The 24801-nt window shown below is 43.9% G+C and overlaps 1 protein-coding gene and 1 pseudogene across 2 annotated transcripts; both read right to left on the bottom strand.

Annotated features, from left to right (window-relative positions):
* Positions 1-2314: 2314 nt before the first annotated feature.
* LOC122550300 (protein FAM237A-like) lies at positions 2315-13505 on the bottom strand. 2 transcript variants are annotated; one of them, XM_043691038.2, is made up of 3 exons: positions 13259-13505; positions 2953-3330; positions 2315-2502 (listed from the first exon to the last, which is right to left on the bottom strand). In XM_043691038.2, exons 2-3 carry the CDS (start codon positions 3311-3313, stop codon positions 2465-2467), a joined length of 399 nt encoding a protein of 132 aa, XP_043546973.1. In that variant the 5' UTR covers positions 3314-3330; positions 13259-13505; the 3' UTR covers positions 2315-2464. The 2 variants fall into 2 exon arrangements, with proteins under 2 accessions (XP_043546973.1, XP_087842970.1); XM_087986844.1 differs by lacking the exon at positions 13259-13505 and having other exon boundaries at positions 2953-3385.
* On the bottom strand, positions 7944-8808 carry LOC148149964 (uncharacterized; annotated as a pseudogene).
* Positions 13506-24801: the final 11296 nt, after the last annotated feature.

Raw genomic sequence — 24801 nt, 5'->3', positions numbered from 1 at the left:
GTGATGGCGGCACGGTGGCTCAGTAGTTAGCACTGTTGCTTCACAGCACTAGGATCCCAGGTTTGATCCCAACCTCAGGTGACTGTCTGTGTGGAATTTGCACATTCTCCCCGTGTCTGCGTGGGTTTCCTCCGGTTGCTCCGGTTTCCTCCCACAGTCCAAAGATGTGCAGGTCAGGTGAATTGGCCATGCTTAAATTGTCAATTAGATGCATTAATCAGAGGGAAAAGGGTTTGGGTGGGTTACTCTTTGGAGGGTCGGTGTGGACCTGTTGTGCCAAAGAGCCTGTTTCCACACTGTAGGAAATCTAACTTAATCTTAAAAAAAAGTGCTTTACTGAAATCCATATCCACTCCTTAACCTTTGTCAACTTGTCTCGTCATGTCCTCAAAGAACTCTATCAGGCTTGTGAGACATGACCTGCCCTTCACAAAGCCATGCTGAGTATCTTTAATCAAACAATGTTTTTCCAAATAGTCATAAGTCCTATCTCTCAGAAGCTTTTCCAATACCTTGCTTATCACAGGTGGGTCAATGTTTAGCACTGCTGCCTCACAGCACGAGGGACCTGGTTTTGATTCCAGCTTCGGATGACTGTGTGTGGAGTTTGCACATTTTGTCTGCATGGGTTTCCTCCCACAATCCAAAGAAATGCAGGTTAGGTGACTTAGCCATGCTAAGTTGCCTATGGTGCTCAGGGACGTGTGGGTTAGGTGCATTAGTCAGTGGTAAATGCAGGGGAATGCCTCTGGGTGGGTTACTCTTCAGAGGATTGGTGTGGACTTGTTGGGCTGAATAGCCTGTTTCCACACTGTACAGATTCTATGATTCACAGACGTAAGACTGGCTGATCTGTAATTCCCAGGGATTTCCCTATTCCTTTTCTTGAATGGAGGAATAACATTTGCCTCCCTCCAATCAGCCAGTACTACTCCCGGGGAGAATGAGGATGCAAAGATCATTGCCAGAGGAACAACAATCTCATTTCTTGTGTCCCGTAGTAACCTTGGATATATCTGGTCCTGTCCTGGGGAATTATCTATCTTGATGCTTTCCAGAATTTCCAGCACATCCACTTCCTGAATATCAATCTGTTCAAGCCTATTAACCTCGTCCACGGTGTTCTTATTATCAACAAGGTCCCTCTCAACAAGATCATGAAGCAAAAAACTCATTTAGAGCCTCCCCTATCTCTTCAAACTCCAGGCACAAGTTCTCTTCATTATCACTGATTGGCCCTATCCTCTCTCTGATCATTCTTTTATTCCTCATGTACATGTAGAACACCTATGGGTTGCCCTAATCCTCACTGGTAGGTTGTAATCAACAGAAGGTTTCATTAAGCCAACAGACTTAATTTGATCTGGAGTCAATGTTAAGGACTTTCAATACCATTCCTCACTGCCTGGATATATTGTGCCCCTACCTCTGGTGAGTCTGGCCTATTAATAGGACAGGTCACCAATGGTAATAACAGGTGGCATGGTTGCTCAGTAGTTAGCACTGTGCTTCACAGCAGCAGATTTGAGTTCCACCTTTGGGTGAATGTGACTGTGGAGTTTGCACATTCTCTCTGTGTCTGTGTGTGTTTCTTCCAGGTGCTCCGGTTTTCTCCCAAATTCCAAAGATGTGCAGGTTTGGGCGGATTGATCATGCTAAACTGCCAATAGTGTCCAAGGATTGTGCAAGCCTTGGTGGATGGTGGATTAGCCATAGGAAATGTAGGAATAGAGTAAGGAGATGGATATGGGTGGGATGCTCTTTGGAGGGTTGGTGTTGATTCAATGGGTTGAATGGCCTGCTTCCACACTATAGGGACTCAATGATAACAAATGAGGCTGAAATATTGTCTCAGGTGTAAAGTTATATGACTCTGTGCTGGAGTGACCATTGTTAAAGAAAGGGGCTTGATCTGGGGTGTTAGTTGATAGTCTCCAACCAAAGCTATACCATCATTTTTGCATCACGTTAGTGATTTTGCATCACATTTTTAAAAATAAGTTATTGATTTGGCCAGTTGATTTAACATTTCATACATGCTTTGAGATATTATAAGAAAGCACAACTAATCAGAACCAAGTACAACTTCTTTTACGTCTCTGCAATTAGAAAGTGTCAGAACAGTTTCAAAGCTTCACGGTGTAGTAAGTGGATTGCTGTGTGAATGGGGCTGATATCTCATGATGGATTTGATCCCTTATCCACTCAGGATATTTTCAGCAGAAAATAATCTCTTCCGATTAATTTTGTTTCGCTTCAAGTATTAGATTACAACGCCGACTTTGAAAGAGACTATTTTAATTACAAGTTTGCGTCAACCCACGTGAGGGCTACTGTTTAATATTAAAGAGAAGTAATTATCCACACGCTCATTGATACAACGCGTAGAACAGACAATCTTGCTTCACTTGAGCGGGACAGTTGGTATTCCGAAGACTCAAGTTCTTGTGGGAATTTGCAGGCATTAGAACTTTAATTGCTTGTCACTTGAACGTGCCAACCCTGCAATAAACAAAAACATCAGAATGGACGTGAATCTCAGAGCTCTGTTATACATCTCAGTAAGAAGTGATTAACGAGAGAGATGCCCAACAATATCACTGTATGCCAATTGTAAACCTCGACCTGCCAGCAGCAAGCATGCAGTGTTCATCGATTTTCTCTAACAGCCTTCTGTTTGAATTCGGCAAGAATCGGATTTTGTTTAAGAATTGCATTTGTGTGCCTTTGGAATGATGTTCAGCTGTTAATGTCTTATATCTAGCCGTCAATGTCACTTTGGTATTTTTATTATCACATGTATCTCGGGAGACAGAGTGAAAAGTGTTCAGTTGAAATGCAGGCAACGGATTTGAGTTAAAGAGTACAGTGACAGGTGCGGGGAAACCGAGACTAACCCTGAAAGCTCCGAACAGATTTCTTTGAACGTGCCCCGTGAATGGGATGAGTTACCTGTCGTGTACTGTGGGTACATCAGGGTATATCCCGTAACGATCTGCCTCCTGCCCAGTCCATGAGACCTTGAGAGTACACAGTCCACATATATATCCCAGAACAGCTGAGCCAGGTCAATGAACAAGGCGGAGTGTTTGGGTTTCTCCGAGAGTTTCAGGTAGATCATGAAGTCCCAGAGGCCGCTGACCGTCTCGGCGACCCGCAGCTTCTTCATCTCGACCAGGGCGAGAGAGGAGCTCTCCCAGCACTGCGGGTCGATCTCCCCCAGGCTCATTGGGTCTGTGTTCCTTTTCTGGGCCAGAACCACCGTCAGCATCCAGATCAGCATCAGGGACAAGCTGCCGCCAAGGCACTGCATGCTATATACAGGCTGGTCTAACAATGCAAAAACAAACAGGCGACTGCATTTGAAACCAGCAAGAAAATAAAATGGGACAGTTAATGATTGCTGTTATGAAAGCTGCTATGATGTCTCATTTAACTGTGTGTGTAACGATTATAAATATACTCGAATCTGGGTGGTACGGTGGCTTAGTGGTTAACACAGCTATCTCATAGTACGAGGGACCCTGGTTCGATTCCAGCCTCAGCTGATAGTCTGTGTGGAGTTTGCTTTGGTTTCCTTCCAAAGAGAATCCAATTATAGGGTAAGGGAACGGGTTTGGGTGGGTTACTCTTCAGAGGGCTGAAGGGCCTGTTTCCATACAGTAGGGAATCTAATCTTTATGTTCTTGGAAAAATATGAGATACTTTTCGAGGAGCACAGACCCCAACAGTGGGAGCATAAAAACAGAAGGGAAGCAGTGTCCCTAGACACCTGTCCCCTCCACCCTTTCAAACATACACACACCCACACACAGCTTGTTCTGTCATTCAATGGGAGCTCTGATCTGGACCTCTCTCCATATACCTGCCTTTACTTCACCTTCTTTGCCATCTGACAACCAAAAGCATGATCACTGTCTGGTTTGTTGTGGAGATGTTGGTGTTGGGGGGGGGGGTGTACAAAGTCAGAAATCACACAACACCAGGTTACAGTCCAACATGTTTATTTGAAATCACAAGCTTTCGGAGCGTATCCCCTTGGTCAGGTAAAATGAGAGGAAATCACATAGACACAGAAAGCTGTGTTTTCCAGCATCACACTGTCCATACAAAATAGTGTGAGTGGAGGAGTGTCATCTAATAAAGTCTCTGCAGGTGACCAAGGGTATCAGACAATGTGAGTAAAGTATCAATTGCTGAATAACCAGCGAAGGGATGACCTATAATCTGACCAAATCAGGCAGAGGCTAAGGGATTGGTGTCGAAAAAAGGGATTCCATTCATTGGGGCACTGCCACCAGTTTTGGAACTGGGAGGATCTGTACCAATGGGACGGTCTCCACCTGAACTGATCTGGAACTGGTGTTCTGGCAAAAAGGATAAATAGGAGGGTTAGTAGGACTTTAAGCTTGTGCGTCGGGAGGAAGGGAAAGTGAAAGTGACAGGGAGCATGGAGTTAAATGGAAAGATAAGCAGCAGAATAGCATGTGTGCAGGTAGGTTTAAGCTTGGGGCAGACTAGGAATGCAGCAAAAAGGAAGGATAACTTAGGGCATCTTATGAATTCCAATATCTCTAATAATGATAAAAAAGGATAGCATTAAGACACTTCACCTGAATGCTCATAGTATTCGTAACAAAGTAGATGAATTAACAGCACAAATCATCGTGAATGATTATGATGTGGTAGGTATCACAGAGATGTGGTTGCAGGGGGTTCAGGACTGGCAGTTAAACATCCAAGGATTTACAACTTATCGAAAAGACAGGGAGGTGGGCAGAGGGGGCGGGTTACCTTGTTAGTTAAGAATGAAAGTAAATCTATGGCACTGAATGACATCGGGTCAGATGATGTGGAGTCTGTGTGGGTGGAGTTGAGGAACCACAAAGGCAAAAAAAAACATAATGGGAGTTATGTACAGACCTCCCAGCAGTGGCCAGAACCAGAGGCACAAGATGTACCAGGAAATAGATAGAGCATGTCAGAAAGGCAAGGTCACAGTGATCATGGGGAACTTCAATATGCAAATGGTCTGGGTGAATAATGTTGCTGGTGGATCCAAAGAAAGACAATTCATGGAATGCTTACAGGATGGCTTTTGGGAACAGCTTGAGATGGAGCCCACAAGGGAGCAGGCTATTCTGGACTTAGTGCTATGTAATGAGCCAGACTTTATAAAAGATCTTAAAGTAAGGAAACACTTAGGAGCAGTGATCATAATATGGTAGAGTTCAGTCTGCAGTTTGAAAGAGAGAAGGCAAAATCGGATGTAATGGTGTTACACTTAAATAAAGGTAATTATAGGGGCATGAGTGAGGAACTGACGAAAATCAACTGGAAGCAGAGCCTAGTGGGGAAGACAATAGAGCAACAAGGCCAGGAGTTTCTGGGTGTAATTGAGGACAGAGTACAGAGGTTAAATCCAAAGAAAATAAAGATTTTCCAGGGGCAGGGGATGAAGAGATTAGACAGCCAAGGCTGACAAAGGAAGTCAGGAAATGTATCAAAGAAAAAGACAGCGTGTAAAAAGTGGCCAAGAGCACTGGGAAATCAAATGATTGGAAAGGCTACGAAAACAGAGGATAACAAAGAGAGAAATAAGGAAGGAGAGGATCAAATATGAAGATAAGTTAGCTAGTAATATTAGAAATGATAGTAAAAGTTTCTTTCAATACATAAGAAACAAATGAGAGGGAAAAGTAGACATTGGGCCACTTCAAATTGATACTGGAAGGCTAGTGATGGGAGATAAGGAAATAACTGAAGAACTTAATAAGTACTTTGTGTCAGTTTTCACAGTGGAAGACACGAGTAATATCCCAACAATTAAGGAGAGTCAGGGGGCAGAGTTGGGTATGATAGCCAATACGAAAGAGAAAGTGCTAGAAAAGCTAATAGGTCTAAAACTGATAAATTTCCTGGCCCAGATAGGCTACTTCCTAGAGTTCTGAGGGAGGTGGCTGAGGAAATAACAGAGGCGTTGGTTGTGACCTTTCACAAGTTACTGGAGTTAGGGAAAGTCACAGATGATTGGAAAAATCACTGTTGTAACCCCTTTGTTCAAGAAAGGATCAAGACAAAAGATGGAAAATTATAGGTCGATTAGCCTAACCTCGGTTGTTGGTAAAATTCTAGAATCCATCGTTAAGGATGAGATTTCTAAATTCTTGGAAGTGCAGCGTTGGATTAGGACAAGTCAGCATGGATTTAATAAGGGGAGGTCGTGCCTGACAAACCTGTTAGAATTCTTTGAAGAGGTAACAAGTAGGTTAGACCAGGGAAACCCAGTGGATGTTATCTATCTAGACTTCCAAAAAGCGTTTGATAAGGTGCCACACAGGAGGCTGCTGAGTAAGATGAGGGCCCATGGTGTTCAAGGTGAGCTACTGGCACGGATTGAGTATTGGCTGTCTGACAGAAGGCAGAGAGTTGGAGTAAAAGGTTCTGTTTCAGAATTGCAGCCAGTGACAAGTGGTGTCCCGCAGGGTTCAGTGTTGGGACCCCAGCTGTTCACTTTATATATTAATGATCTGGATGAAGGGACTGGGGGCATTCTGGCAAAGTTTGCCGATGATACAAAGTTAGGCAGACAGGCAGGTAGTACTGAGGAGGTGGGGAGGCTGCAGAAAGAGTTAGACTGTTTAGGAGAGTGGTCCAAGAAATGGCTGATGAAATTCAACATGAGCAAATGCGAGGTCTTGCACTTTGGAAAAAAGAATACAGGCATGGGCTATTTTCTAAACGGTGAGAAAATTCATAACGCTGAAGGACAAAGGGATCTGGGAGTGCTAGTCCAGGATTCTCTGAAGGTTAACTTGCAGGTTGGGTCCATGATTAAGAAATGTCATTGCGGGTTGGAATATAAAAGCAGTGATATGCTTCTGAGAGTTTATAAAGTTCTAGTTAGGCCGCATTTAGAATACTATGTCTAATTTTGGGTCCTACACCTCAGGAAGGACATATTGGCACTTGAGAGCGTCCAGCGGAGATTCACACGGATGATCCCTGGGATGGTAGGCCTAACATACGATGAACAGCTGAGGATTCTTGGATTGTATTCATTCGAGTTTAGAAGGTTGAGGGAAGATCTAATAGAAACTTACAAGATAATGCATGGTTCAGAAAGGGTGGATGCTGGGAAGTTGTTTTTGTTAGGTGGGAAGACTAGGACCCGTGGGCATAGCCATAGCATTAGAGGGGGTCAATTTAGAATGGAAATGAGGAGACATTTCTTCAGTCAGAGAGTGGTGGCCCTGTGGAATTCATTGCCATGAAGTGCAGTGGAGGCCAGGACATTAAATGTCTCCAAGGCAGAGATTGATAAATTCTTGATCTCGCAAGGAATTAAGGACTATGGGGAAAGTGTGGGTAAGTGGCATTGAAATGCTGTCAGCCATGATTAAATGGCGGAGTGGACTAGATGGACTGAATGGCCTTACTTCCATTCCAATGTCTTATGGTCTTATAGTCCAACAGATTAATTTGGAAGTACTAGCTTTCAGAGCGCAGCTCCTTCCTCAGGTAACTAGTGGGGCAGAATCATAAGACACGGAAGTTATAGCAAAAGATTACAGTGTCACAGATCACAATAACGTGGAACACAAACAGAAGCTGCTGGAAAAGCCTAGCAGGTCTGCCAGCATCTGGGAAGGAAAATCAGAGGAAGGGTCACCAGACTCAAAACATTAACTCTGATTTTTCTGGACCCACTGAGCCTCCCCAGCAACCCCTGCCTCTGCTCCCGATTTACAGCATCCACAGTTCTTTCGGTTTTTATTTGACTGGAATAACATGATAGATATAAGAGTCGCATGCCCAGGGTCTAACCAACATACTAAGTAATCCAAAACTGTACAAACTAGTTAAGTTAGAGAGATCATAACAATTTATCATGGTGGTAGGACAGGAAGGAAGACTTTACTGATAAGAACAGTGTGGTGGGGTCATATATAGTGACATGAACCCAAGATCACATTTGAGTTGTCTTCATGGGTATGGATCTTTGCTATCAGTTTCTGCTCAGCGATACTATGCTGTTGTGTGTCTCAAAGGCCATCTTGAAGGACGCTTACCCAAAGATCTGAGGCTGAATATCCTTGATTGCTGAAGTGTTCCTCAACTGGGAGGGAACATTCCTGTCTGGTGATTGTGGTGCGGTGTCCATTCATCTGCTGTCGTAGTGGCCCCATGGTCTCACCAATATACCATGCCTTGGGGTATCCTTGCCTGCAGAGTATGAGGTAGACAACATTTGGCCGAGTCACATGAGTACCTACCACACACATGTTGGGTGGTGTTCCCACGTGTGACAGTAGCATCCATGTCGATGATATGGCATGTCTTGCCGAGGTTGCTGTGGCAGGGTTGTGTGGTGTTGTGGTTGGTGTTGTCCTGAAGGTTGGGTAATTTGCTGCAAACAATGGTCTGTTTAAGGTTTAGCAGTTGTTTGAAGGTTTAGAAGTGGAGGTGCAGGGATGATCTTGGTGAGATGCTCATCGTCATCAATGACATGTTGAAGGCAGCGAAGAACATGGTGTAGTCTCTCTGCTCCGGGGAAGTACTGGATGACCAAAGGTACTCTATCGGTTGTATCCTATGTCTGTCTTCTGAGAAGGTCATTGCGGTTTTTTGCTGTTGGAACTGACGATTGCTGAGTTGAGCATCATGCCCTATTCTTAACAGGGCCTCTTTCAAAATCTCTAGGTGCCCATCCCATTCCTTCTCATCTGAGGATGCACAGGACCTCTCTGTAGGAGATGTGTCTTCTTTAATATGTTTAGGGTGGAAGCTCGTAAAGTGCAGCGTCATGCGGTTTTCTGTGGGCTTATGGTAGAGTGAGGTACTGACATGGGGGACCCGTCCTTGATGGAGATGTATGTTTTCAAGAATGAGATTGATTCTTAAGAGTAGTCCATAGTAAGTCTGATGTTATTCAGAAATTGACATTTTACTCACACCATCTAACACCCTTGGTCACCTGCAAAGATTTATTATTTGACACTGCACTCACACCATTTGTATGATCTTCTGATCCCTCTGCCCTTGATCTCTCTGCCCATAATTTCTGTGTCTGTGTGCTTCTCTCTCACTTCATCTGACAAAGGAGCTACTCTTCGAAATCTTGTGACTTCAAATAAACCTGGTGGCCAATACCTGGTGTCCAACTTACCATTTACCTTTAATCCTGAGGCAATGACTTTCCTCATTGGAAAGTCTGGCTTTAGTTTCTGACAGAGCTCCCTCGACCTAAACTCCCCAAATCAATGGAAATAATTATTCTCTATCTCTGTTGTCTACTCCTCTGAATATTTTGAGAAAGTTAATCAAATCACTCCTCAACCTTTTCTTAAATTCAATGGAACACAACAATTACTCTTCCTCATGTAACGTTTAAAATCCATGTGTAGTGCTGTAACATTCACCCTGCCTTCCCTTCAGAGGGGTGGTGTCCAGAACTGTTCACAGCACTCACAGGCATGGTCTAACCAAGGGTAAGAACAGAAAGTGCTAGGGGAATTCAGCAGTATCAGTGGGGACAAAGAGGTAATGCTTCCCAGTCAAACATGGAACGCTTGGAACTTTTTACTTTTGGTTTACAGGACCTGTACAGCGTTAGATAATGCCTAGTCTTTTCTATTCCAGCTCTCTGGACATTGTGTCAAATTCCATTGGCCTTATGAATTACCTTCTGTGTCTGTTCATGATCTATGTCGCCCGGCTATCAGATCCCCCTGGGTCCCCACCAGTTCCAGGTTTTAGCAGTGTTCTTTGTACACCACTCCAAACGCTGAACGAAAGAAAGGCGCCGATCGCAAGATAACACATTACAAAAAATTGTTTTTATATTAGATGGTGGAAATTAGCTTCGGGGAATATTCGACCGCAAAGTGGAATTTAATTCTAAAATTATGCAACAGCCTCATGGATTTGACTAGCAGTCTTGACTTTCGATTGAATATTGCTGCTGGAAACTTTAGGGTCGTTTATTTTTGATTTGTACAGAACTGTATCTTGTAATCGTGTCATGGACATCTCCGGTGTAAGTGCATGAGAGACCAGGGGTGTGTTCGGTTAGATTCGCCACCAGGCTGCATCACCAGGAAGGGCTAGTTTGAAATCACCTGTCCTCCCTGTGATTCTCCACTTCTTCCAAAGCACACCAGGAGGGGGCAGCAGATCTAAGCTGGCGGTATAATGAATGGCGAGAATGAGAACACAGAAACTAATGTCGAGCCCCCTCAGACTGAAGGAATGGCGGTGACTGACATCTCAACAACCACTTTATGGGATGGGCTCTGCTTTACACAGATCACAACACTGAAATCTCTGAACATCTACAAGGTGCCAGACAACAGGTCGGAAACCAAATGCAGACATTAATTATCCTCATGCCTTGGAGGCAAAGGTTAACACATAGGAGTCGTCCGGTGCACTGTCAATGCAAAATATAAAATGAATTATAATTCATTTATAATACATGACACTAACTCAACGAACAGATGTAGGCCATTCAGCCGATCGAGTCTGCTTGGCCATTCAAAGAAGTTATGGCTGATCCGCATCTCAATTCCACTTATCATCTCTGGTTCCCTTACTGATTAATGTCTGACTCCGCCTTGAACATACTTAATGGTCCAACCTCGACAGCCGACTGCCGTAAAGAATTTCACGGATTCACCCCGTCTGAGGTCCCCAAAAAATCCTCGAACCCTAACCCCCATCTCCTTTGCTAAATGGGTGACTTCTTATTCTGAAATTATGCCTGAGACTCTCCCACAAGGGGAAACACCTTTCTCCGCCTACCCTAACAAGTCCACTCAAACTTTTTAAAATCCCTATTTGGAACTTCATGAGATGTCATGTGTTGATGGATTTAAAGCTATTGTCATAAAATTGGTTCGATATTGTAAATGGACAAAAACGAAGTTACAGCGTTGGAAATCTGAAATCAGAGGAGAATTTAATGGATGTGAAGTACTCCATTTCTGTCCAGAGAGAAAAGGTGAGATTAATGTTTCAATTCCAGACCATTGTCCACGTTTCACTTCGCGACCTCTGTGTTGCCTTGGTCTATATTAACTAGCCTATTGAAAGTTTCTACCTGCCGTGTTTCTATATAAAACTTTGTTCGGCAGTATTGTACATACTCTGCACAAAAGATGTTGGAAAATAAACTTCCAGCTTTACTCACCACCTGACCACAAGTCTATACATCCAGTTACAAGCTATATGTATCGGATTTCCTGGTACACTTCACCTGATGAAGGGGCGCTTCGAAAGCTTGTAGTTTGAAATAAACCTGTTGGACTATAACCTGCCGTCGTGTGACTTCTGTCAAAGATAGCGAGATGCAGGACTGGACCTAGCCTTTCTGCACCACCTGAAGCTGCCTGGCTTGCTGTGTTCCTCCAGCCTGCTGCCTGTCTACCTTGGATTCCAGCATCTGTCGGGTTTTTTTTTGTCTCTGATCTAGTCTTTCTCTCAGCAATCAGGTTAATAGCCCATGACAATCTCATACGATCCACATCCAGATAAACAAGGGAACTTTGACAGATACAATTTCACATGCGTTTAAGTGAAACAGCGATACAGCAGTTACAAAAAACACGTACCATAAATTGCGAACGAAGAATGAGTAAGCCACAAAAACAAGACTTTCACCGACATGCAGAAATCCGGACACTGTGAGGATGCAGAGTGATATTTAAAAACCGTAGTTTTGCAACACAGAAACAACTCGGTTGACTTGGCAGTTTCCCGCTGGAGTTTAGGCGTTGGACATGCCTTCTCCCATCCTTCTCTGTCTCGCCCATCAATATTTACAATCTCCTCTGCACCTACCGTGGGGTTTACCTACCCTCTCTTCGAATTCAGTAATATGCGTTGTCTGGGAGACTCCACACTCACTGGGTAAGGAAACTTCTCCGGAATTTACTACTGGGTTTATCCGTTTTAGCCTTCTGGCCATAAAGCTACAAGGAATAGGAACAGGAGTAGGCCGTTTGACCCTTCCAACTTGCTCCCGCATTCATTAGGATCAAGGGTGATCAGACGTTTCTCACGTCCATGTTCCTGTCATCCCCCGTAACCCCCGATTTCCTCGACTGATCAGGAATTTGGGAGAAAGTGAGGTCAGCGGTGCTGGAGATCAGAGTCAAGGTTAGAGTGGTGCTGGAAAAGCACAGCAGGTCAGGCAGCATCCCTGGAGCTGGAAAATCGACATTTCGGGCAGGAGCCCTTCATCAGGCCTGAAATGTCCACAAGCACTCTGTCCCCACAGCTCTCTGTGACAGAGTTGGGAGACTCTCACAACCCTCTGAGAGAAGAACTTCCTCCTCATCTCAGTCTTAAATCGGTGCTGTCATTATGCCCTCTGGCCTCAGACTCTCCCATGAGGGCAAACATCCTCTCAGCATTTACCCCGTCAAGCCCCTTCAGAATTCGGAATGTTTCAATGAGATCACCACCTTCTAAATCCCAGTGAGTAGAGCCTCAGCCCATAAGACAATCCCTCCATAGCAGGGGTCATCCTAGCGAACCTTCTCTGAACTGCCTCCAATGAAATGAGATTATTCCTTAAATAAGCGACCAAAACTTCTCAGAGTACTTCAGGTGTGGCCTCACCACCACCTTGTACCGTAGGCTTGGTTTCAGCTAATGGAAACGTCGGCCCTACAGCTGTCCAACAACATCTGCTGTAATCTAGGTCTTTAACAGGTCACCCCGCGGGCCCTCTGTGAAATAGAAGACTGGTCCTTCGACAGTTCTTCCCTGGTGGGTATAACCCCTCAATTTTGAGGAAAATAGATTGCAATTAAAGTACAAGTTGGGTAATCTGTAATATAATGGGCAATTTGTAAAGAACCTGCAAATGAGGGGCTCATGCAGAAAAGTGGCAGCGTCCCTGCTTCTGGGTCAGAAGGTCTGAGTTCAAATACCCCCTTCCTCGTCCCATATCGGATCAGGTTGTTTCACAATAACACCACGGCGTTACACTCGCCTGTACAACAGGGAATCAGGCTCCACACTTTAAAATGAATAAAATCATTCCTGATGAAGGGCTTTTGCCTAAAACGTTGATTTTCCTGCTCCTCCGATGCTGCCTGACCTGCTGTGCTTTTCCAGCACCTCTCTCATCTTGACTCTAATCTCCAGCATCTGCAGTACCCACTTTAAAATGAAGACTCGTTTTCCGAACATCTCGCCCAGTGAAACACTGATAATTCCCTGTGTGGTCCGTGGCAGGAGTCATACTCACGCTGAAAGTGTTCGACTCTCTCAGGCTGTAAATCAGGGCGACATGAGCAGATTCAGCAACGCTGTGGTGGTTATTGGTCGCTGAGGAACCGCAAGAGAAGTTGCTTCGTTCGGCTGTTGCACGGTTGGGATCCTGGAGTTGGGCGTTTGGAGCCCGTTTCGCGGCGGGTGTATATATACCACAGTCCGCCCACAGTCTCTGCGTCAGGCTGTGTGTGTGTGTGTGTGTGTCGCTCAATTTCTCTCAATTTGCTTCGCAAAATGATCCGGTTTTCTGCTGCATCACCATGAGCCATTCACCCTGAACGCCATGCAAAATTGATACCCGTGCCCCAGCCGCCAGTGGAAAGGACTTCCGGAATTTCAGGGTCTTTTTGAAGAGTTCGAGTGAAAGTAGGCGACAACCTCTCTCAGATATTTCTTGATGTGATTATCAGCCCTCCAGCATCTCTTTCATTTCAAAGCGTAATTATTCAAGGAGCCCGTGGCCAATCGTGTGAAATAACAGTTATTTTCTTATGAGAGTCGGTGAACCGAGAAGGCAAATCCACTCCCCTCCCCCAGAAAGTTAGTAAATTCGGATGTTACCGCACATTAGGTGGAGGAGGTTCAGGGTACTGCACAGTGTGAGGGGCTACAGCAGTTCACGTGTACGGCTGAGAGCTCTCGGCAATGCACACACGGCTCATCCCGCCAAACACACCGGGCTTCATTTACCCGCCACTTCCAGCAACCACCTCTCAATTAATATAGTGCCTTCCACACAGGCAGAAAATGACCCCTTGCCCCCGCCCCCGGAGTTCCTCTGCTGTTGGGGAACGGTCAGGCCCCGAACTGTTACTGCCCACCCCGACCCTCCCCAGTGGGAGACTGGTTTTCTGCTCAGTACAGCATGTGAAGCAACCCGCCACTCCCCTGACTCAGGTCCGGGAAGATTGCAGGCTTGCTTCGGCGGAATTTGGCCTCAGGACCCCCATCTACTTGGAGGGCTGTAGCCCACAGGAAAATCCAGGTTTCGGACTGAATACAGTGTAGTGATGTGACTGTGTATCGATGTTCCAACCCGAGCACGGGAATGAAACTGATGATAGATCAATGAACTGGAACACATTCTGGTTACTTTGCGGCGATTCATTTTATGTTTATGATAGAGCAGCATGACAAAAGTATCTTGATCCACCCTGCCCCATCAGTAGCTGACAGCAGGATGACCTAAAATATTCGAAGCTGTACTTGTTGCAATATTTGGACTTGTCCCGTGGAACAGACAGCCTGAATTTCAGCCCCACACATATATCGGTGAGCTGTCGTGCCCGAAGTAAGCCAAGCTTTATCCATTGGTACATTGTTAGACAGAGCCCTTTCCGTTGTAGAGGCAACTTTGAATCTTCACGTGGCAGAAGATTTCCATTTTAGATCTTTTTTAAAAAATCCTTTCTCTAGGCAAACTGTTCAATGTGGAAGTTCACGTCGGGACCATTGATACTAACACGCGTTGCTTCGGAGTTTCTGTTTGACGGTAACAATTTAAATGCCAGTTTGTTCAGTACTGATCACCACCCAATGTTTCAGCCTGACACCACGCACAGATTCCGACCAGGGCAGTATAACTTGTAAAACACGTGAACTTGCGAGCTACTTTCCTGTGCTGTCTTTTTTAATGCGAAGACAAAGCACCTCCATTCACAAAGCACAAGCTAATGACAAATTAGACCTGCCCTTGCAATGGACGCAGTGTCAGACGGTGATCCGCTGCAGCTTCGGCCGGGCTCTCTTAGCACTCCCACTAGTCAGATGCAGACCCCTACACTCAATAGCCGCACCGCCCCTCCCGACCATATCTGTATTATTCCGAAGTTGAACTTCCCATCGACAGTGCTTCGAGATCCTTCTAGAAACGTGGCCAACTCAGGATCACAGAAGTTGTGCCTGCAGGGAGTCTTCAAATGTGCAACTGGAGCCAATCTCCTATTTTTCCCCCATACATATATTTTCCCCATACATGTATCACAGTAGTTTTTAATCCCATTACTTGTCCAACACCCTCTTGAATGTCACAATTGAACCTACCTCCACCACTCTACCAGGCAATGCATTCCATATACTAATTACTAATTGAAAAAAGTTTTTTCAGCACTTGACCCTTGTTTCTTGTGTAGATGCATGGGACAGTCTAAATTGGACACACTTCAAACAGAGCTAGCAACTGTGGGCCATCAACAGCAGCAGAATTCTACTCCAGCATGACCTGTAGCCTGATATCATCCACTCAACCATTACAATCAAGCAAGGGGATCAACCCTGGTTCAATGGACAGTGCAGGACACTATGCCAGGAGCAGCATCTGGCAAACCTAAAATGAGTACCAACCTGGTGAAGCTACCAGTAGGACTACAGGCATGCCAAACAGCATAAATAGAAAGTGATAAGTAGAGCCAAGCAATCCCAAAATCAACAGATCAGATCTAGAGAAGATTAGATTCCCCACAGTGTGGAAACAGGCCCTTGGACGAAACAAGTCCACACCAACGCTATGAAAAGTAAACCAACCCAGACCTAATTCTCTCTGACTAATGCACCTAACACTATGAGCAATTTAGCATGGCTAGATCATCCAAACTGCACATCTTTGGACTATGGGAGGAAACCCATACCTGGAGGAAACCCACACAGACACAGGGAGAATATGCAAACTCCACAGTCAGTTGCCCAAGGCTGGAATCGAACCCAGGTCCCTGGCATTGTGAGGAACCACTGAATCACAGCTTTGACAAAGGGTCAGTTAGACTCAAAACGTCAGCTCTTTTCTCTCCTTACAGATGCTGCCAGACCTGCTGAGATTTTCCAGCATTTTCTCTTTTGGTTTCACTGAACCACAACTGCCACATCTATTTGTGAATGGTGGTGGACAATTAAACAACTAACTGGGGGAGAAGTCTTTGCTAATATTCACAATGATGGAAGAGCCCAACACAACAGTGCAAAAGATAAGGCTGAAGCATTTGCAGCAATCTTCAGCCAGAAGTGCCGAGTGGATGATATTTTGCGGCTAGTATAGTATTACTATACCAGTCTTCACCAATTTGATTCACTCCACATGATATCAAGAAATGGTTAGAGGCACTGGAGACTAGAAAAGTTATTGACCCTGACAACATTCCATCAATAGTACTGAAGACTGATGCTTCAGAACTTGCCACTGCCCTAGCCAAGCTCTTCCAGTACAGTTATAACACTGGCTTCTACCTGACAATATGAAAAATTGCTCAGGTATGTTATGAATACAGAAAGAATAACAAACCCAACCCAGCCAATTACCATCCCATCAGTCTACTCTCTATCATCAGTAGAGTGATAACAGTGGTATCAAGCAGCATTTGCTTAGCAATAACCTGCTCAGTGATGCCCAGCTTGGGGTCCGTCAGGACCACTCATCTCCTGACCTCATTATAGCCTTGGTTCAAACATGGACAAAAGAGCTGCATTCCAGAGGTGAGTTGAGAGTGACAGCAATAGAGATCTAGAATCATAGAGATGTACAGCACGGAAACAGACCCTTCAGTCCAACTTGTCCATGCCGATCAGTATCCCAACCTAATCTAGTACCATTTGCCAGCACATTGGCCCATATCCCTCTAAACCCTTCCTATTCATATACCCATCCAGATGCCTTTCAGATGTTGCAATTGTACTAGCCTCCACCACTTCCTCTGCCCTCTCATTACATATATGCACCACTCTCTGCATGAAAACTTTGGCCCTTAGGTCTCTTTTATATCTTTCCTCTCTCACCTTACACCTATGCCCTCTAGTTCTGGACTCCCCCAGCACAGGGAAAAGACTTTGACTATTTATCCTATCCATGCCTCTCATGATTTTATAAACCTCTATAAGGTCACCCCTCAGGCTTCAATGCTCCAGGGAAAACAGCCCCAGCCTGTTCAGCCACTCCCTACAGCTTAAATCCTCTAACCCTGGCATCATCTTGTAAACCTTTTCTGAACCCTTTCAAGTTTCACAACATCCTACCGATAAGAAAGAGACCAGGATTACATGCAATATTCCAAAACTGGTCTAACCAAATGTCTTGTACAGCCACAACATAACCTCCCAACTCCTATACTCAATACTCTGACCAACAAAGGAGAGAATACCAAACACCTTCTTCACTATCCTATCTACCTGCAACTCAACTTTCAAGGAGCTATGAACCTGCACTCCAAGGTCTCTTTGTTCAGCACATTCCCTTCCAATACAGCGCTTAACATCAAAGCTGTATTTGATCTATTGTGGCATCAAGGAGTCCTGGCAAAACTGGAATCAATGGGTATCGGGGCAAGCTCTCCACTAGTTGGAATTACACCGGGCATATAGGAAGTTGGTTTGATTATTGGAGGTCAGTCATCTCAGTTCCAGCACATCTCTACAGGATTCCCTCAGTGTAGTGTCCAAGGCCCAACAATCAATACTTCACTAATGATCTTCCCTTGTAAGGTCAGAAGTGGGGATGTTAATAGATGATTGCACAATGTTTCAATCATTCACGACTCCTCGGATATTGAAGCAATCCATATTCAAATGCAACAAGTTCTGGAGAATATCGAGACTGGGGCTGACATGTAGCAAGTAACATTCGTGCCACACAAATGCCAAGCATTGGCTATCTCCAATAACCTGGGGGTTACGATTGGCCAGAAATTCAACTGGACTCACCACATAAACATAGTAGAGGTTAGAGGCTAGGAATACTGCAGTGAGTAACTCAATTTCTGACTCTCCAAAGCCTGTTCATCATCTGTAGGACGCAAGTCAGGAGTGTGATTGAACATTCCCCATTTGTCTGGAGGGGTGCAGCTTCAATAACACTCAAGAAGTTTGGCACCATAAGGACAAAGGAGAAAGTGAGGTCTGCAGATGCTGGAGATCAAAGTTGAAACTTTATTGCTGGAACAGCACAGCAGGTCAGGCAGCATCCAGGGAACAGGAGATTCGACGTTTCGGGCACAGGCCGAAACCTGAAGAAGGGCCTGTGCCCGAAACGTCGAATCTCCTGTTCCCTGGATGCTGCCTGACCTGCTGTGCTGTTCCAGCAATAAAGTTTCAACACCATAAGGACAAAGCAGTCCACTTGTTTGGCAACATATCCACGAGCATCCACTCCCTTCACCACCAATGCTCATTTGCAACAATGTGTACTATCCACAAAATGCACTGCAGAAATTCAGCAAAGATTCTTAGATAGCACCTTCCATCTAGAAGGACAGGGCAGCAGATGTATTGGAACAGCAGATATACCTGCAAGTTCCTCTCCAAGACACTCACCATCCTGACTTGATAATATATCACTGTTCCTTTACTGTTGCCAGGTCAAAATCCTGGAATTCTCTCCCTAAAGGCATTGTGGCTTAACCTACAACAAGTGGACTACAGTTCACTTTCTCAAGAACAACTAGGGATAGGCAATAAATGCTGGCCAGCCAGTAACGCCCACGTTACCATATGAATAAAAAAAGCTTAATCTATGCACTCTTAATTTTGTTCCTTTTACTAATGGGAACAGCTTCTCCCTATCTATTCTATCCAGCCTGCACATGACTTTAAAAACCTCTATCAGATCTCCTCTCAGTGTTCTTCTCTCCAAAGAGAACAGTCTCAACTTCTTCAATCTATCTTCTTTAATCTAACAAAAAGACCTTGAGGTGAGATTCATAGATCCTTGACAGCAGGTTCGTAGACAGACAGGGTAATGAAGAAGGCATTTGGTATGCTTGCCTTTATTGGTCAGCGCATTGAGTATTGGAGTTGGGAGGTCATGTTTCAGTTGTACAGGACATTGATTGGGCCACTTTTGGAATACTGCATTCAATTCTGGTCTCCCTGCTATAGGAAAGATGTTGTGAAACTTGACAGAGTTCATAAAAGGTTCACAAGGATGTTGCCAGGGTTGCAGTGTTTAACTAACGGGAGAGGCTGAATAGGCAGGGGCTGTTTTCCCTGGAGCATCAGAAGCTGCAGGATGATCTTATAAAAGTTTATAAAATCATGAAGGGCATGGATAGGGTGAATAGCCAAAGTTTTTTCATGGGGTGGGAAGAATCCAAAACTAGAGGGCATAGTTTCAAGGTGAGAGGGGAAAGATATAAAAGGGACGTAGGGAGATCTCTTTCAGGCAAAAGATGGTACGTGTATGGAATGAGCTGCCAGAGGAGGTGGTGGAGGCTGGTACAATTACAACATTTAAAAGGTATCTTGATGGGTATATGAATAGGAAGGGTTTAGAGGGATATGGGCCAAATGCTGGCAAATGGGACTAGATTTATTTAGGATATCTGGTCAGCATGGACAAGTTGGACCAAAGGGTCTGTTTCTGTACTGTACATCTCTGTGACTCTATCCTCCTGGTTGAAGTTTCTCATTTCAGGAACCATTCTTGTAAAGTGCTTCTGCACTCTCTCTGATGCATTCCCATCTTTTGCATAAGAATTGTACACAATACTGAATGAGGTCTAACAAGTTTCTTTACAAGTTCAACATCACCTCTTTGCTCTTCTACTTTATGCCCCTATTAATAAAGCTGAGGACACTTTATGCTCTATTTACACTCTCTTCATTTGTACTGCCACTTTCAATGATTTGTGCACATACACAATGGTCCCTTTGCTCCTGTACTCCCTTTACAATTAGAGTCATACAGTCACAGAGACGTACAGCATGGAAACAGACCCTTCGGTCCATCTCGTCCATGTCGACCAGATATCTCAACCCAATCTAGTCTCACCTTCCAGCACCCAGCCCATATCTTCCAAACCTTTCCTATTCATATACACATCCAGATGCCTTTTAAATATTGCAATTGTACTAGCCTACACCACTTCTTCTGGCAGATCATTCCATACACATACCACTTTCTGCATGAAAAAGTTGCCCCTTTGATATCTTTCTGCTCTCACCCTAAACCTATGCCCTCTAGTTCTGGACTCCCTGACCCCAGAGACTTTACCTATTTACCCTATCCATGCCCCTCATGATTTTATAAACTCAAAGGTCACCCTTCACCCTCCAACACTCCAGGGAAACAACCCTAGCCTAGTTAACCTCTCTATAGCTCAACATGGCAACATCCTTGCAAACCTGTCTGAACCCTTTCAAATTTCACAACATCTTTCCGATAGGAAGGAAACCAGAATTGCACGCAATATTCCAGTGTGGCCGAACCAATGTGCTTTACAGCCGCAACACGACCTTCCAACTCCTGTACTCAATACTCTGATCAATAAAGGAAAGCATACCCAAACACTATCCTATGTACCTGCGAATCCACTTTCAAGGAGCCGTGAATCTGTTCAGCAACACTCCCTAGGACCTTACCATTAAGTGTATAAGTCCTGCTAAGATTTGCTTTCCCAAAACGCAGCACCTCGCATTTATCTGAATTAAACTCCATCTGCCACTTCTCAGCCCATTGGCCCATCTGATCAAGATCCTGTTGTAATCTGAGGTAACCCTCTTTGTTTTTCACTACACCTCCAATTTTGATGTCATCTGCAAACTTACTAACTATATCTCTTATGCTCACATCCAAATCATTTATATAAATGAGTTCAAACAAGCAAAGCAGGTATATCTGGAGCAGCTTCCTCTACAAACCTTTCACTTAAAAAAAACAACCTCCACTTGTAATGCTAATTTAAATTCTCAGATTGTACCTCCTATTTTATGTTGAGTTCCAATGTTCTGGATGTAGGTTTGCTCGCTGAACTGGAAGGTTCGTTTTCAGCTCAGTGAGCAAACCTATATGTAGAACGTCAACCTGAGCTACAAATCTTCTTAAAACCCGTTCCAATGTTCTTTCCAGCAACATGCTTTACCTGACAGTTCTTTCCATTGAACTCTGAACTCCTAGTTAACAGTGAACTGATCCCAGTACTAATCCCACTTGGCACATTTGGCTTAAAATGGATACAAAGACATAACTGTCTTTTGCATTGATGTGCTGGGCTGAACCATCATTGAGGATGGAAAGATTTGTTTAATTGTCCATCACCAATCACAACTGGATGTAATAGGATTGCTGAGCTTTGATCTGATCCATTGGTTGTGGACTTAATTAGTTCTGTCTATCACTTACTGCTTATGCTATTTGGCATGCTATTAGTCCTATACTGTAGCCTCACCAGGTTGACACGTTGATACAAAGATTAATAGAATCTGAATATTACTTAAGTAGAGAGAGACTGCCTCAAGCTGTAGCACAAAGGGATTTAGAGTATCCTCATGTATCAATCACACAAAGTTAGCACACAAGTTCAGCGAGAAATGGAAAAGGCAGATGGAATGGTGGCCTTTATTTCAAAGGGAACAGAGTATAAAAATAGGCTGTTTTTGCTGAGGTCAATAACAGCTGATCTATCCAGTTTCATTCCTGTGACATTTTTTAATGGATGGATACAACTGAATGGCTGGCCAGGCTATTTCAGAGTTAGTTAAGAGTAAGCCACATTACTAAGTCTCGAGTCACTTATAAGCCAGACTAGGTAAGGACATCAATGAACCAGATGGGTTTTTGGAACAATCAACAGTGGCTTAATAGTCTTCAGGAGACTTTTAATTCAGGAGTTTTTCCACATATCTTACAGGTCACGTGATTGGAGAGAATACAAACATAGGCAGAGAATGGCTAGAAGATTATTCAGTGGATATTAGAATGTGAGAGAAAGCTAGCTAGTAATGTAAAAACAAACAGTAAGAGTTTTGATAGGTTGAAAAAGTGTTAGTAAGATTGATTTTCAAGAGCAGTGCTTCTAAACTTTTCTCTCCTGTGACCAGGTTAGAGGATTGACAGTCGTCTGGAACCCAAGCCAAAGTTGTGAGAGCAAGGGTGAGAGGAGTTAAGCATTGAGCAGGTGTTAACATATTATAAAACACAGAACATACAGCATTACAGCGCGGTACAGGCTCTTTGGCCCTCGATGTTGCGCCAACCTGTGAAATCAATCTGAAGCCCATCTAACCTACACAATTCCATTATCGTCCATATGCCTATCCAATGACCATTTAAATGCCCTTAAAGTTGTCAAGTGTGCTACTTTTGCAGGCAGTGCATTCCACACCCTTTACTATCTCTGACATCTGTTCTCTATCTATCACCCCTCAGTTTAAAGCTATGTCACCTCGTGCTAGCTATCACCACCCGAGGAAATAGGCTCTCACTGTCCAATCTATCTAACCCTCTGATTATCTTATATGTCTCAATTAAGTCACCACTCAACCTTCTTCTCTCTAACGAAAACAGCATCCAGTCCTTGAGCCTTTCCCCATAAGACCTTCCCTCCATACCAGGCAACATCCTAGTAAATCTCCTCTGAACCCTTTCCAAAGTTTCCACATCCTTCCTATAATGCAGTGACCAGGACTGTACCCAATACTCCAAGTGCGGCCACATCAGCGTTTTGAACAGCTGCAGCATGACCTCATGGTTCCGAAACTCAATACCTCCACCAATAAAAGCTAACACACTGTATGCATTCTTAATAACCCTATCAACCTGGGTGGCAACTTTAAAGGATCTATGTACCTGGACACGAAGATCTCTCTGCTCATCTACACTACCAAGAATCTTACCATTAGCCCAGTATTCTGCATTCTTGTTACTCCTTCCAAAGTGAATCACCTCACACTTTTCCATATTAAACTTCATTTGCTACTTCTCAGTCCAATTCTGCAGCTTCCCTCTGTAATGTACAATATCCTTCATCACTATCCACAACTCTACCCACCTTAGTATCATCCACAAATTTACTAACTCCTCATCTTATGCCTTCATCCAGGTCATTTATAAAAATGACAGATAACAGTGGACCCAAAGCAGATCCTTGCAGTACACTGTCGTCCCATTACCCCCCTCAGTCAAAGCAAAACGCTCAGAGACACAGTAGAGTTTTACCTCCTTCATGTTTATTCCAGGCCCTAGAGGGAGAGAGAACAATCACCCATGTGCACAGAGACACGAGTTTGCAGTCTTCTCTCTCGAACAGCAGTTTCTTAATGAATTATACAGTCATTTTACAAGGAGGAGCATCCAGATAAGGTAACATACATATTGATTGCATGACCGTTATAATCAGCGAACATCAACAGTAAAAGATTAATGTGCTTAACCTTAACTGGCTTCATATAATGATAACTTTTCATCTTGTTAAACTGACCTTACAAACTGAATGCTTCCAATATTGTTAAATGGCTCTACATAATGAATGCTTTTCTACCTTGTTAACCCATTACTCTTGCCTCCAGCAACCCATTGTTAACTGCAAGTTCTTCTCTGGCCTGAGTCATGCTCAGCTGAACCTCTTGTTTCTCAAAATGTAATTCTTTCCCTACCTGCTTATACCCTATATACTTTCTCATTCTCTCCTTTTATCATTTCATTATAACTGATGGCATTACCAGCTTTCGTGAGACTCTGACAGCCAGTACTTAAGCAAGTTATTGATACACAACATGCAGTGATTATAACAACAAAATTTACTTGTCCATTACAGTAAATAGAATTTGAAGAATCCTCCCATGTGGGAAAAAAATTCACCAGTAAAGTTCTTAAATCCACAGTCCTTAGTGACCACTCCATGCCCTCCAATTCAAGTGAAAATGAGCCAGTTCTCCAAAATCTCCTTTAATAAAGTCCAACCTGAAAACAAAATTCAGTCTGTCCTGCATCACTCCATAGAGAAATCTGCATTCTTGGACAAGGGCAGTTAAATACTTAACTGATGAGACTTCCATCCTTCTGGAGATGCTTCAGCTGGAGGATACCAGCACATCTGAGCGTGAAGTGCAGCAGCTGCAGCAGGAGGCTAGGTGAACGCAGCATTCACATTCTTTGCTGCATCTGCCCCAGCTCTGCTGTTAAATGTAACAAAGCCAACTGGCTATTTTAATGTTAGCTTGATCAGTGAACCTCCATATCCCTGAAATGATCAAAAGACAAGGTAAAGCTCAAGTGGTTTAATGTCCGTAGGAAGGGCACTGACAAAAAGTGTACCGTCCTCCTCTTCACTGTTGTTAACTACATCACTTTTCATCCTCATGACTGGGGAGCTGATTGAATCTGTTGGATCAGGTTGTGGAGGGATGGACTGTGGTCCGAAGGCATGCTTTACCTGCGAATGGAGAAACTCTAGAGAAGATGTTAGCTGCTGAAAGTATCTTTGCATTTCCTCTCTCATTCCTTCCTTGCCAAGGTGGTTATCAGTGTGAAGACGGTCAATATTTAACTACACTAAATTGTGTCTGCCTATTTCAACATTCTCAGTCATCTTGCAGTCTGTTACTCTGTTCACTATTTATGACATTATCAAGTTTTATATAATCCATAAACTTCTAAATTGTACTGCCTAAACAATTTTGTCATTTATAAACAACAATCAATGGTCCTAAAATCAAACCCTCGGGGGACCCCATTCTGGTTATTCAAAAATTATTTTCCTTTAACAAATTCATACTTGGCTAATGTGAAAGCTGTCAGTAAAGGTATTTCAAAAGTCT

This window comes from Chiloscyllium plagiosum, unplaced genomic scaffold, assembly GCF_037043375.1.
Source record: "Chiloscyllium plagiosum isolate Xiang-an unplaced genomic scaffold, Cpla_swu_hap1 HiC_scaffold_5, whole genome shotgun sequence".
NCBI classification, from domain to species: Eukaryota; Metazoa; Chordata; class Chondrichthyes; order Orectolobiformes; family Hemiscylliidae; genus Chiloscyllium; species Chiloscyllium plagiosum.
Note: the sequence above shows the minus strand (reverse complement) of the source record. Positions and strands in the feature narration are given on the sequence as shown.